At 36.3% G+C, this 15,635-nt stretch overlaps 1 protein-coding gene across 2 annotated transcripts; it reads right to left on the bottom strand.

Moving 5' to 3' along the window:
• Positions 1-1,202: 1,202 nt before the first annotated feature.
• On the bottom strand, positions 1,203-14,826 carry cxxc1a (CXXC finger protein 1a). Of its 2 annotated transcripts, XM_073868151.1 has the most exons (16): positions 14,639-14,826; positions 13,506-13,618; positions 13,319-13,419; positions 13,110-13,237; positions 12,842-12,997; positions 11,492-11,563; positions 11,150-11,296; positions 9,465-9,572; positions 8,344-8,525; positions 8,049-8,262; positions 7,842-7,949; positions 7,699-7,748; positions 5,016-5,112; positions 4,779-4,931; positions 1,707-1,854; positions 1,203-1,614 (listed from the first exon to the last, which is right to left on the bottom strand). In XM_073868151.1, exons 1-15 carry the CDS (start codon positions 14,639-14,641, stop codon positions 1,708-1,710), a joined length of 1,779 nt encoding a protein of 592 aa, XP_073724252.1. In that variant the 5' UTR covers positions 14,642-14,826; the 3' UTR covers positions 1,203-1,614; position 1,707. The 2 variants fall into 2 exon arrangements, with proteins under 2 accessions (XP_073724252.1, XP_073724253.1); XM_073868152.1 differs by lacking the exon at positions 11,492-11,563 and having other exon boundaries at positions 14,639-14,825.
• Positions 14,827-15,635: the final 809 nt, after the last annotated feature.

Genomic DNA, 15,635 nt, shown 5'->3' with positions numbered 1-15,635 from the left:
ATATTTTATGAATAAGTATATACATTTTAATGCGTAGCAAAACAAAGTGCAAGTACTGCCGCGTGACGGAAGTGACTGTTGTTGCCCAGAGACAACAATGACACGCATCAAAAATAAAACCCGTCTTTACATTTAAGATTTTTTTCAATTTTTTCATCTAATGTTTTTAATTAAATTTATCGAATCATTAAATGATCACGTATATGATTTACAATTCAGTGTATGATCGCTAAACTCCTTCCTCACGCAATGATTTGTGGGTAATATCAGCCATTAAATGCTTCGATGTTATAAATCTTAAACGTTGCCATTTATATTGTAAGTTTATTATTATGTGCATTATATTATTTTACATTATTCGTCCTTAAAATTTTTTCCTTCACTTTGTTTGTTCTACTACTTTGTTATTTTCATTAGTTTTAATGACTAAAAAAAATCATAGCATAGCTCTTTTTTTTGAATGTCTAATAATTTTTAAATATAACACTAAAATCTTAAAGTGGTCTTGTGTTTCATGTCCCCTATACCCCAACACAACTGACACCAACAGAAGGTGCTAATTAAAAATGTGATAATTGTTAATAATTGGTGCAACAAACCAACATTTCACTAACTACTAAGCCTGCAGTCCATCATGAAAGGCTCATCCCTATACCTTAAAGGGACAGTAAGCAGGGTTTTAAGTGTTTTATTAATCAAAATCAATCTCTTTATTCATAAATTTGTCCTCGTTTGGTGTCAAATGACCTCTGCCAGTGATCTGACTTTTCTTTGTAAGCTTAGAATTTCTTCTCTTTACTTACAATGAACGGGTAAGTCCAAGGAGGCTTCCATGTCGTTCCGCCATATTGATAAACTATAATAGCAGAGAGGGACAAAAAGCACTACGTTTCCACAACGCGTTTTCATTCAAAACACGTGAATCAGCTGAAATGGACAAGGAGATCAGTGATTACATAACGGCTACCGTAGTTGCATTAAGCATTTGGAAAAGTGAGGCGCTAGAGAGCACTATTCGTTTGAATGCAAACCACTAGATGGGGTAAATCCTACTTATTGTCCCTTTAAAACCTTTGAAGGATTTATGCTTGAAGGGTGCAGGGGACCAAAACTGTTCCTTGGAACGCACATCTGGGTCATCTTGCCAAATCAATTGAAGAAAAGCCGTCATTACACAAATAATGATGGGAGTGAAGTGTCCATCGGGTGTACACTATGAAATCCTTTATTTCGAAAGGTTGACTTCAAAGTCTATGAGCACTTCGACGGCCATTTGGAACGACCCGTCAACACAGCGGCCATGATTGTTCTTACTCCAAAGTGCCCTTTGAATGTGGATTCAACACACCCTAAATAATGTTTACATCTTTAAACAGTCAAGAGGGATTTCCTTTAATGCACACGTACATGGTTATCAGATTAATACAAAATCTAAAAGATGTGGGAACAAATATTCACCGTTACAGCACCAATTAAAGAGTTAAACTAAAGATTGCATTTATGCAGGAACATGATGAGATTCGATTTACAGTTTCATAAGTTGATCAAACAACTGCTAAGACCTAGACTCAAGACATATCTTCACAAACTTCAGCAGCAACTGTCAAAATGATGCTGTAAAACATAAACACAACAAAGGGTTAAAAAAATGGCTGTCTCATGGTTGAACATCATGGATGAATAGATGAAAAAAGAAAATAGGTAACCTTATCTGTCCTTGCTGGTTCTTAGGTCTGTGGTAATGGGGTCATGTTGAATGGTCTGGTGAAGCATGAGGGCCATGAGACCTGCACGGTTTGTCATAGCTGTTTTTACATTGCGCTCCTGCTCAAATAGTTCATCCAACTTGTACCACTGGAGGAGGAGAGCATTTACAAAAATTACAGTCATTCACAAATTTAAATAGCAGAATACATGGTCGTCTAAATTATTTACAATTACATAATGACAAAATTTCATGGTTTTCTTTGACCACTACCTTAAATATAATATATAATTATTCATCTTTTAAAGAATAAGTCTGTCGTCATTTACTCACACTCACATCATTTAGTGTGGTTTCAAAACCATGTTTGAAAATTTTCTATACAAAATAAATGTAGCTCATGAGCCATATTTTATTAATAAAGCTGCAATCCATAACGTTTTTCAGTTAAAGATAAATGAAATGCAATGATATGCTTATAGACAGTTTCATCGGACCCGTGTGCGTGGCCGCGGTTTTGAGCCTGGCCTAAAGATAACTTAATTTGACACAGTAACATTAACACAGTGTAAAAAAGACATTAAAGGATTATTCCATTTTCTTTTTAAAAAATCCAGATAATTTACTCACCACCACGTCATCCAAAATGTTGATGTCTTTCTTTGTTCAGTCGAGAAGAAATTATGTTTTTGAAGAAAACATTCCAGGATTTTTCTCCTTTTAAAGGACTTTAATGGACCCCAACACTTCACAGTTTTAATGCCGTTTAAAATTGCAGTTTCAAAGGACTCTAAACAATCCCAAACGAGACATAAGAGTCTTATCTAGCGAAACGATTGCTATTTTTGACAAGAAAAATAAAAAATATCCACTTTTAAACCACAACTTCGTCGCTTCAAGATGTCAAGGAGGACGTATGCGAAACTCCGCCCTAGTGTTTACAAGTGTGTTGAAAGAGGACAGTTCCGACGTTGTTGTATGTTGAATGATACTAATTAATGTCTTTGTGTCAGTTTGTTGTTTAAAATGGTCCGCAAATGTGCGTTTCATATATGTAACATGTGACCTGTCCACAGATAGACGAAAAGTTTTGGTTTAAAAGTGCATATTTTTAAATTTTCTTGTCAAAAATGACAATTGTTTCGCTAGATAAGACCCTTATGTCTCGTTTGGGATCGTTTAGAGTCCTCTGAAGCTCCGTTGAAACTGCAATTTTAAACTGCATGAAAACTGTGAAGTGTTGGTGTCCATTAAAGTCCATTAAAATGAGAAAAATCCTGGAATGTTTTCCTCAAAAAACATAATTTCTTCTCAACTGAACAAAGAAAGACATCAACATTTTGGATGACATGGTGATGAGTAAATTATTTGGATTTTTTTTTTAAAATGGACTAATCCTTTAACATAATTTAAATATAAAATGTGACCCGCGCTGGCAAAATGAGTCAGAATGAGCACATTTTCAAAAATGAGGTGACATTGGCTTAACTTAGAACTCTCTTCTATACGTTACATTATTACTACGCTCGCTAGTACAGTTTAATCTTAGCCACCAAATTTTCTGTGTTTTCTCCCGATTTTTTAATGTGAAGCTGCTTTGAATCAATTATGAAAAGCGCTATATAAATAAAATTCTCTATTAAAAAAAACTTCAAAACAGGTACGATTTGTTGGAACATAAATTAATTTTATACAGTAAAGTTAGCTCAGTGTAATGCTGACACAAATACACACCAAATGCAAAGCATCACATTCCTCGCTCTAGATTACTCACAGGATTTAACTTTGTGTCATGTGAATTTTTCACTCGAGTTTAGTATTTTCAACTTGCACAAACATGCGTTTGAGGTGAATAGCGCATGTTTTCGTGGCAATCGCACCGCCTGATTCCCATCATTCAAACTGCCCCACGCGAGTTCGCATCTATTCGTGTCTCTGCGTTGACTATGTATGTCGCGCAAATCATTAAATTCGTGTTTGGTGGGTATGCACCATTATAGTTGATACGGTTTAGCTATGATTTGAACTAAGGTAATTTACTGCTTATTTATTTTGCATGTTATTAAAAATAATCTACTCTAGAGGGACTCTGTTGTTATTGATTTGATCCTGAAGTTAAGTTTGGTCTACAAAAGGCTTTTTTTATGTTGTTTTATGTCTATAATAAACATTTATAACTTTACTTGGTCGGGTTTTGTTGAAAATATAATTTGAACTTTTTGGATTAGGGTTAAGTATATACAGTATCTCACAAAAGAAGTTAACCCCTGAGTCTGACATATCAGTAACTATTTTAGTAGTTATAAATATATCCAAATTTCATTTCTACAGTAGTGTCCCTTGAGAAGATATACTAAAATAGTTGCAGAAATGCGAGGGACATGAGATACTGTATGTAAAATGACTCTGTAAATAACTGCAATTTTTATGTTTCAAACAAAGATGGCGCCAGATAGGCAAAAGTTACGAATTGGAGCTTTACGGGGATAGTTCACCCAAAAATAAAAATTCTTTCATAATTTTCTAATCCTCATGTTGTTTTAAACCTGTATGAATTTCTTTTTCTGATAAACACAAAAGAAGATAACACAACTGAGTGTAACCATTGACCTCCATAGTAGAAAAACAAATTATGGAAGTATTGTGATAAATGATGAAGAAGATATTTTAATAAATGATAATAAACACACAGTTAATGGTACCCATTGAATTTCATCGTATTTGTTTTTCCTACTATGGAAGTCATGGTTATAATTAGCTGTGTGCTTCCCATCATTTATCAAAATATCTTCTTTTATGTTCACCAAAAAAAAGAGGAAGAAATTCATACAGGTTAAAAACAACATGAGGATAAGAAAATTCTGACAGAATTTACATTTTTGGGTGAACTATCCCTTTAAATCAATTATTAATGCGCCTTTTGTCTCTTTTGAAGCTTGACAACTTCAGTCCCTGAGCAAAATGATAAATTTTCACCTTTTGTTTTTGTCACAGGACAAAGTCATACAGTTTTAGAAGAACATGTGGGTGTAGAAATGACGACTGAATTTTAGGAAAAAGGTGGTGCACTGACCACTCGGACTCGCTCAAGGTCCACTTCGGCCCTGCGGAGTTTCTCCCAGCAGTAGTGTTTGTTACACTTGCGTTTGGACACCCTGCAGTACTCGCCGGTGGGCTCGAATACATCACGGACCAGTGGGCATCCACAGACCTCGTCTGCAGGGACCTGCACAAGACCAGTTATGAAGAGCTTTCTTTAATATATCAAGATAAATGATGGTTCCTTTTTAATCAAATGAACAAAATTAACCTTCGGGTCTCTTGAATGCTCTGGACAGAGAACCTGTAGCCTCTTACAGTAGGTTTTGCTCTGTGTATTGTAAACATCACAGAAGAGTCGCTCAGCACTACACAACAGAGGAAAAAGACAGAATAAAATGTAAGACTAAATAATTTGATTCAATAAGGCATTATTATTCATGTGTTATGTACATTTTGTATTATAATGCATAAACATGAACTTGTATATTTATTGTACATGTCATGTCTTCTAAGTTTACTGTTTGGAGAGTGTGTGTGTGTTTCTGTGTGTATGACTGTCAGTTCTGTTACATGATGTCAACACTGTTACTCCAGCTTGGTAACAGAGTTTGACAGTAACAGAAATGACACTGACAAATTTGGAAAACAGGAAGTTTTTACATCAAATATTTCACTTTTTACATTAAATATTATATTGTTTTGGCATGTAACATCTTGTGATCCTTCACAATGAATATCAAATTATTAAAATAATAATCATTTAAAAAAAAGAAAAAAATAATGACTTTGGACACCAAATACACCTGCAATTAAATAATCACATTATATAGTCTGTATTGTGATTTACAAAATAAATCATGTTATAAAACACTGTCTAACCATGTGTCATGAAGAGACCACTTTAATCAATCATTTTGTGTTGATTAACTCATTCCCCGCCAGCCTTTTTTTTTGATTTTCACAAAACTTTCACAAAATGTTTTCCAGGAAATGTTTCTTCTAAATATATATATAATATACATACAAATATATCAAATGAAAGAACAGACCCTCTGCTTTCAAACAAACAATAAACAAACAAAACGGGGAAAAAAAAAAGTTTAATCCTATCTATATGTTTTTCTCTCCTTATAAAATCTTAAATATGGGTATTTTTCTTAAAGAATAAAAAATTTTAGCTAAAAGCTGAAAAAATTACGGAGCCCCTAAGGGGACATGGAGCAAAAATTAAATAAAGTTTAGTGAAACTTTCATCTGCTCACGCGAAACCTTCATGTGCAGAATTTTTTCTTTTAAAGTTTAGTTTCATGTGCGCACGTGAAACCATCCCGTGCGCACGTGAAACCATCCCATGCGCACGTGAAACCATCACACGTTAAACTTAAAAAAAAAATTCTGCACATGAAGGTTTCGCGTGAGCAGATGAAACTAAACTTTAAATTTTTTTATCCAATTTCACCCTAGGGGCTCGGTAAATAATTCCTTTTTTATGAAGGAATTTTGTTAGAGATCAAATTCAGAATGATTATCAAAACATACACAGACTTTAAAATTAGTAAATAATTTTTTGCTTCAGTTTTTTTATAAATTGGGTAAGTGCGTTATTACAGATTAACATACAAACTCATCAGGAACACCTTTTTTCATGAGAATGTTTTCTCTTAGTTGACGAGATAACTCGTCAATGGCAGGGAAAGAGTTAATAATTAATTTTCTGTTGAACTAAAAAATGCCACATCATTAAAAGTAAAATGCGTTCACTAGGGGTGGCACGGTTCACAAAACCCTCGGTTCGGTTCGTATCACGGTTCTATGGTCACGGTTCTCGGTTCAGTACGGTTCTTGTTGTTATTTTTTTTAACAGTCCAGAAATTTATTATCTTATTAATGTATTAATTATCCATAATTTAGGATACAGTATTAAAAAAAGTTATATCATGTAATCATGCACAAACTGAATTTGACTTTAAGCACATTATTGGGAACATCCCTGAGGAAAGCCAGGCGAGATTTTGACACAGCGAGAGGAAGACATTGATGATTTCAACATGCTTTTCATTTATTTGGCAAAAAAGAGAATGTGTATTGCCATCTACATGAACTTTGTGTGCATTTTAAGCACACAAAGATAACTTGCATTTATCAAAATGGCAACTTCAGTGTAGCTTTAAGATTTATCACTGAGAGGCTGCTTAAATACTGCAGAGAGAATATGTGAACGAGAGAGAAACATAACCTTTACACCTGTAATATTTAAATCCGTCTCTTTTGTCCACTTTTGACCATTTCTGTCCTGATTACTTTAAGGGGCAGTTTATGAAATAAGATCGCACGACTTTCACACGCTAGCAAAATGAAACTACGCGGAAATCAGCCGCTTTCGTTTTATCAACGAAAGGCTAAAAATAGCGCTGAATACGAAAAGACGTAAAACAGTGTTCATTACCTCAGATTAGATAAATGGTCGGAGAGAAGGCTGTCGCGTGTGGCTGTATCTATTGTTTTATTTCCGCTGTCATCATAGGTAACATGAAATAAAAAAAATGTTTCCACACACCAAACTTATACGACGCTGGCGCATCCTCCAACTGCGGGCAGACTTCTTTTTCTCTCCCTCTTGCCATTTCTACACGTAACATGACCGGGAGCACTCACTCTCCACACCAGTCACCTCTTCTTCCACGCTATTCGCGAAAGGGGAACACGCTATCTGAGGTCACATACAGGGCACGAGGCTAGGCTACATACATTGCGCATGCCATGAATCGTTGAACCGTACGACACACACGCGCTCCGAACCGAGACAAGCAAACCGAACGGTTCGGATTTTTTTCATGAACCGTGCCACCCCTAGCGTTCACAGCTATCAAAGTGAATGTGTCCTGACAGTAAGGGTGGTTTACCTGAAAAATAATGTGTATTAATAATATAATAGTAAGTGCGTTGCTTACCCCTCTATGCGCGTGGGATACATGGACCCAAATGATGTTTGACTCTCATACTGGACAACAAAACATTTGAAAAAAGACATAAACATCACTTAATCAAATTAATAGATTGTTTAATGGTTTATGATGACTCGAATTAAACACACCTTAGCGTAGCACCTTTCCATGTGACGCAGCGCCACCTTGGGGTTAACTGGGTGACTGCAGGACACACAGAAGATTTGCAGATCTGTGTCATCATCGCCCTCATTCACCTTTAAGAACCGCAAAAGATCCATTCAGCTTAGAGTAATGTCTGAATCGCAAAAACTGAACATGATTATGATGGTTGTCATGGCGATGACCTCATTCACCTCTTCATCATACTGCACGACCTGCTGTTTGGCTTTAGCGATGATGCCCTCCAGCTCTTGAAAGCGTTTCTCCATGTCACTGAGTTTCATGCGAGCCGACTGTTGCTCGCGACGGATTCGCTCCAGAAGTTTCTTCCCCTGCTCCTCAGCGATGCACGGACTCTGCTGCCACCGATGAATGCGCTCCGGCAGGATCTCACAGATGCGATTGGCATGACAAGAAAAACGGGAACGCTTAGAGTCTATATGGTCAGATTATAGCAGAATAACAGTATATTTCCAGTCTTACTTGGCAGCGAGTTTCATACCGCAGTCATCAGAGCAGTATTTAGAGTTGGCACGTGCAGCTTCAACACATCTGGGTCCGAGACACTGTCTGGCCCCTCCGGTGTCTCGAACCTCTGCCCGCTCGCTGTGTCTCACCTTGTCCCGATGCTTCTGTTTGGGTTTGTGCTTTCGGGGCTTATTCTCCTCTTTCTGACAAACGAAAATAAAGAGGTAACGTAGATTTATTTCTCAGCACAAATAATTCAGCGATTCACCTCAAAGTACTTATTAGGGATGCTCCGATCGATCGGCCTATAATGCTTGCTATGCTTCTCAATGAATTACGGTGAAATGCTGTTACATCCAAAAGCCAGAGGGCGCTCCCGCGCAGAAACTCAATATGCGCTGCAGATGAAGAACCGTACACACGCAGCTCCAGGAAATGGCTTAAGGATATATTTATATTGCTGTTCTTAAAACCTTTTCAGGTATTTTCATGATAATAAAGAATATGTTTAATCATTATGCTTGACGAATGTTGCTTTTTCAAATGCATGTTATAAACGACTCAAACTAACAGTGATTTCAGATCGATAAGGACTTACTGATCAAAAGCCGTAGTACATGAAATACCTGTGAATATTACACTGCAAAAAATGACTCTCTCACCCAGCACCTCTGTCCCGTTCTCAGTAGAAACATCTAAAAATTCCCAAGTAAATAAGTCTAGTTTTAAGACAAATAACATACAACTCAAGTGAAATTGTCCTTAAAACAAGCAAAATTATCTGCCAATGGGGTGAGAAAAAAATTGTGAAAGTGTTTTTTTTCTTAAACACTTAATTCAAGTAAAATTTTCTCACCCCATTGGCAGTTATTTTTGCTTGTTTTAAGCACAAATTCACTTAAATTGTATATTTTTTGTCTAAAAACTAGTATTATTTTCTTATGTCATTTTGCTCATCAAGAAAATAAATCTTGATTTAAGAATTTTTAGATATTTCTACTGAAAACAAGACAAAAATACTAAGTAAGAAAGTCATTTTTTGCAGTGTATCGGCTGTCCGATTCAGAATAGTGATCGGCCACGTATTTTTAGTGGATATCGGCATTGATCGGAGCACCCCTAGTATTTATGTAAATCTTAACCTTTTTTTCAGATCGCTTTTCTCTTCTTTTGACATGTTTGACCTTCACGGCCCGCTTTCTCCGAGCCGAATCAACGTAGGAACCGTCATCGTCATCACTGTTCCAACCCTGAAGAAAACACAGAACACAAGTTCATAAAAATGAAGCTTAACTCTTTCCCCGCCATTGACGAGTTATCTTGTCAATCCGCAATACCGCTATTATCCACTTCCACATACTTGTAAAACCCGGAAGTATCGCCCTAGGGCAAACAGCTGTATGTCCGTCTAAGTTTGGAGGATCGCTCTGCATCTGATCTCTATCAAAAGTCCTTTACAAAAATGGAATTATCTCAGCTCTTTGCTCAAAATGTGGTGTTTTTGAAGAAACCTACCCATATTGGAGGGGTGACAAAAAGAGAACTAATGAAGGTATGAAACCCTTTTTTGTTTGTTTGTTTAAAATCAGAGGGTCTGTTCTTTAATTTAATATATTGTGTGTTATATTGTGTGTGGAGGCATTAAACTTTTGTGAAAATCATAAAAAATGCTGGCGGGGAAAGAATTAAATGCGTGAAATGAATAAACAGTGCAAATAAACAGCTGTTTAAATTGTAGTCAGCAGAGGCTTGGACCCGGAAATGGTATTCCTTACGTCACAAGTTAACAAGCAGATTACATTTTGCTAAATGTTGCCTGCAATCCGTGTGTTTGTTGTAGTAAAATTTAAAGCAACAAACAAAAATCCCTGATATTCCATGACTTGGTAAAAAAAATAAAACATTTCCTGACTTTCAATGTCTGGGAAAAGTCCTTTAAAGAGCACCTATTTCATTGCTAAAAATCAATGTTATTTTGCATATTTGGTGTAATACAATGTGTTCGCGTAGTTTATGGTTAAAAAAACATTTTTTTTCACATATCGTACATTTTAGTAGCTCCAGATTTCACTCTCTTCCTGAAACTCATTGATCTGAAAAGCTCTGTGTCCCTGATTGGCCAGTTAATCTGTACGTCATGATTGGCCTAAATAGCTCTGACGTCAGCAGGAAATGTGACGCTCCTTACCATGTTTGAAAGATTCGCTCACAATGCAATACTGACAGAATTGAACTTACAGGCTGTGAGTCAAATTGGGAGGAATTATGATAATGTCGGTCTTGTCCACGACAACAATCCCAAGAGGGAAACTGTTGCCTACAATCCGTGTGTTTGTTGTAGTCCAAGAAAAATGATTTACATTGGAGACGATAACTCACGTCATCGTTTACTTTGGGGTTTGTACCTTTTGCATAGTGTTAACATGTACCAATACACACTTACACACCAAAGGAAATGTAAATTCGGACAATAGGCGCTCTTTAAAAATTGATATGATATTCCAGAAATTCCATGACCCGTGGGAATCCTGTAGACATCTCTGCTTTCAATCAAAAAAAGCTATATCTCCATGTACTCCATCCTAGACTATGTTCATAATACTTTTGGATGAAGTATTACTTCTTACATTCAAATACGGAAATACATTTAAATAAATTTGAATAACTCTTCATGTACTCAATTCTAAACAAACTGCCATGCTTTTGTTGTTCTTTGCTTTTCTGTGTAAAGCTCATCTAAAGCTGCTTTGGCACCATTAACAACTCTAAAAAGCGATATGTACATAAAATGAAGTTGAATTAAAATAATGTTGATGTATGGGGGTACCGTGCTGTGATCTCCATACTGGCCGGCACAGTACTGTTGGTAGAGCTCCAGCTCACTTTCACTGTAGTCTTCAGACAATGGACCATCTTGATACTGATCTCTACCCCTAGACATGGAGTATTCCTCATCCTTAACTCGCAACATTTTCTGCAACAGAACAATTATAGCTGGCATTGTGGTTAAAGCGCTGGGCGAGTAATCCATTCCCATCAAGACACTCAACCCCAGTTTCTTACCTTGAAAAAAAAACATTTAGCATGACTAAAATCATGAGTACTTAAAAAAATGTAATGATTCAAACAGGAACCATTTGGTAAAAAAAAATACATTATGTATACATGCCAGAGATTGAAAATTGGGTGTCAGATCTGAGACTTGACTTCTAAGCTTTTGACTCGAGACCTGATTCAGACTCTAGGAAAATGACATTTTAAAAATATAAGAAATTAATTGGGTTGCAAATGGGTTAGAAATGATGAATATGTCTGCAAAATGGTGAATATGTATGTTCATTTGTGACCCTGTCTGTGAAATTCAGGCTAAAGTCTCATCTAATGATGAGATCTGATACATCAAAGTTATACTGATATTACTCTTTTAATGTTTGACATGGCCTTAGTCAATATTAAAGATATAAAGAATACATTTTTACAATATGTAGGATGATTTCATAACAAGGAATGACTTAAACCCCTTAACTGGCGCTGTCGCGTGAGCAGGATACCTAAGTTTACCTTAATATTTTGCATGTTAATTTTAATCCATCACGATAAACTATATATCGTTTGAAAGGCCTAATGCTGCGTTCACACCAGTCGCGTGATCGAGTGATTTCAATGTTAAGTCAATGTGATGACGCGTTGACGCGCGTCTATAGGTCTCACGGCGCAAATCATTCTAGTTTGTGCAAATTGAACGTTGCCGCGGAAAACGCGCAAGTTGAAAAAATTGAACTTTGGCGGAAAAACGAGCCGCGTTTACCGTTCAAAAGCTTCCTCTAGTAGTGACGTGATTACAAAAGCGAGCGGAGTCACAGAAGCCCCTCCCATGACGCAAATTTCCACGTGAATGTCTCAATGCCTAGAATTTCATGCGCAGCTTTCACACGCGAATGAAGCGAGTAAACTCAAAATGTTCAGGCAGCATACTAGACGGGGTAGACGTGAATTTGACGCCTCAAACGCGGCTGGTGTGAACTCACGGTTATAATGTAGTTTTCATATTTCGAAATGTAATAATGCAGTGACAGTAATTTACTAATTTGTGACAAGAGTATGCAGCAAACCGCTGACACCTAGTGGCTGTTGTTGGTAAAACACAAACCTAATTGTTTGGTGATAATTTTATGCATAAAATATATACTTTATTGGTTAATTTTTATTTATTACAATAAATGTAAAGTGCTATAACAATTTTTATATTTAATATTTTCACCTCCAGACACTTCCATGAAAAACTTTTAAGTGTCTTCTTTAAAGTAAGACTAAGATTAGGCTTTTAGACAAAAAAAAGGGGTTATAAATTTAAGATACGAGTTATATTAATTTGAAGGTGTACATTACCTTTTCGACCCCCTACTTAAAAAGGGCTGCGCCAGTTAAGGGGTTTTAATTTGGTTTTCACAGACTTAGTCACAAATCCTTTTTTATTTGAGTAACATGTATTTTTCTATATTATTAAGATGAAACTCACCCTAGCGCGCACTTCACACTGTCTCAGGCGACACTTTTGCCTGATCCTGTTTGGGCCACCAAACTTCTTCATGTCTTTACAAAAGTCGCATTGTCCACAGTCTTCTGTGCGCATGCAGGGTTCACATTCACCACACATGCGAGCGGAGCGCTTAATCTGCAGCCAAAACCCAAATCCATCCCGTAGTCAGAGGATAACACACGATACACTCACATACACTGGTAAAGCAAAATTAAGAGGTCAGTTTGTGTAAGTCACAATTTCTCACCCGTGATCCGCGTCGCCCATCTGTCTTGAAATCCGGAGTGTCTGGTTGGCTATCTGTTCGGTCAGGCTCGGCTTCTTTTTCCCGGCTTTTCTTGGGACGATATTCGATCTCCAAGGAATCATCTTTACCTGAACCGCAGCACATTCATGTTTAAGGTTTAATGCTTTAGAGTAAAATTGAAAACAAACAAACAAAAGAAATGTTCTTACTTCGACACTTTTCACAGTACCAGGCGCGGATAGTTTTCGCCATCTTCTCTGATATATGAACGCAATCGCCATGAAACCACTCACTGCACTTCTCACAACCACTGTGAACAAGAAGGGTAAAAAAGATTTGGACAAAACAAAAGTAAACGATGTATTCAAAAACCCAAACCACAAAAATGCATCTTACATCATAAAGCAGTTGATATCTGGTTTACGACAAACACAGTACACAGGTGCATTTGTCCGGTCCAGACTCATCTTTGGTCCTGGAGGTTGATCAAAATCTGAAACCTCGCTATCCTGCAACATCAAAGAGAAACAAACAGTGGGTTCAGTTTAAACATGACCACATCAGCAACAACAAAAAAATACAAAACAGAACAACCAGGGGGAAGATATAAATCATATAAGTTAAATGTGTTGATCATAAATAGAATTATAGGACATCAAAAAAAGGAAAGGAATTACAGACAGACATAGTTTTTAAGGCGTGTTTATGCTCAGACATTTTGATTGAGGTCTTTTTTAAACGCTTTCATAAAAACAAGAAAGAGAGGTTTCACATTCAAATATTTAGGTTTGTAAATGTGAAACTTAGCAAGTAAAAATATCAGATTAATAATAAAAAATGTATCTCTTATAGATTCATCATAAACTTTAAAAGCTAGTACCACATTCTTCCAAAACAACATACATTCATCATACATTTCTTTCCTAATAAATCCTAAAACATCTTGCCAAAATATCTTAGTAAATAAATGTCCTCCTTCAATTGTTTTAAAGGGTACATATATTGAAAATCTGTCTTTTTCCATGTTTACGTGCTATAATTGGGCCCCTATCAACCCAGAAAATGTGAAAAAGATCAACCTAGTAACTTAGTTTTGGTAAACCATTCTCTGCAAGCATGTGGAAAAAAAAGGGGTCATTGTAATTTGGCTCCCCTTGTGATGTCAGAAGGGAATAGTACCGCCCCTCAATCTGCACTATGCAACCACGTCACTGCCATTTGGTGCAGAGATCTGGACGAAGATAATAATAAGCGCCTCTCAATAAAGCAAGTACACCTGAAGGGATTGAACCCATCACTATTGACAATTCTTTGGGAGGAACAGGAAACTGAAAATGATCTAGAAATTCCTTATATGAAAATAAAAACCCTTGAGAATTGATTAATTGACTAACTAACTAACTATTTTTATCAACCTAATTGTAAGAAAATATATTTATGTACCCTTGTAATGCCACCTTCACTGTACCATGACACCCCTACTGAGCTTTTTCGTATTGGTAATCATTCTGTAGAAATACTTCACTTACCATCACCGATTTGTCTCAATTAAAATCCAGAAATTATTAATATTGTCACAATAAAGTAGATCATCTGAAATACACACAGTTGTGCAGTTATAAACGTAACATTCCGCTGCTTTTGTTTTAACAGCGGAGTCCCACAACAACAACAGTTACTTCCGCTTCCGCTGATTCTTCTTCTACGGGTTTGATACACAATAATCAACTGCTGCCACCTGCTGGGCATGTGTGTAAATGACGTTCGCCGACGCTGCTGTGTCTACTTGGATATTTTCACAAACGTGTACTTTACAAACTTAAAATGTATTTCAAGTTTAAGTTTGCTAGCTTTTAGTCAAATACATACTTTTGATTATGCACAATAATCTATTACTTTTTTAAGTTTGTTTTATTGCGTAGCCTAATATATTGGTTTGGTATGTTTTTTGTCATAAATACACAGAATATACATATTTACATAACTTTACAAAAATTACAAATAGGTTATATTTGCTTGACAACAAAGTTACAAATTTAGGCAAAAGTGACAGGGCAGAGATCACTATAATTATTTTTATGTGTGTTGACAACTTTTGTAAGCTACTAAAATGACAAACAAATTATATTCACTGTTTTATATTTTTTCTATTCTTTATAGTTTAAATGAGGGCTTACTTTATTTTTTCTTTGTCAAACCACGTTAGGCACGTCAGAATGTTGAAAAGATGATTCAGATAATGAATATTATATACTTATAATTCTGCTTTTATGAGATAATGTTATGTTTTAGTATTCGTGCTGCAAATAAATCATCTGATAAAAGAAAATCAATGGTTTAGGTGTGTTAAATTTGTTGATTCACGCAGCGGAAGGATGTCGTGCGCGCGCGCACACACACGCGCTTCAGAGCAGCCGCAACTCGCGCAGGGGCGGGTTTATCGTTTATCATGGTTCTGGCTAGAGGGGGTACAGCTACGGACAAATTTCGTGAGATGTTGGGTTTGTTGTGGGGATTAGGATGAAA

This window comes from Misgurnus anguillicaudatus, chromosome 5, assembly GCF_027580225.2.
Source record: "Misgurnus anguillicaudatus chromosome 5, ASM2758022v2, whole genome shotgun sequence".
In the NCBI taxonomy this organism is placed as follows: domain Eukaryota; kingdom Metazoa; phylum Chordata; class Actinopteri; order Cypriniformes; family Cobitidae; genus Misgurnus; species Misgurnus anguillicaudatus.
The sequence above is the reverse complement of the archived record's forward strand: the minus strand, read 5'-3'. Positions and strand labels throughout refer to the sequence as shown.

Coding starts and splice junctions, on each gene's coding strand:
- cxxc1a (XM_073868151.1), bottom strand. Junction 5,113..7,698: donor TATCCCACGCGCATAGAGGG/GTAAGCAACGCA, acceptor TCTGTTGTGTAG/TGCTGAGCGACTCTTCTGTG. Junction 1,855..4,778: donor ACCTTGAGCGAGTCCGAGTG/GTCAGTGCACCA, acceptor CTCCTCCTCCAG/TGGTACAAGTTGGATGAACT.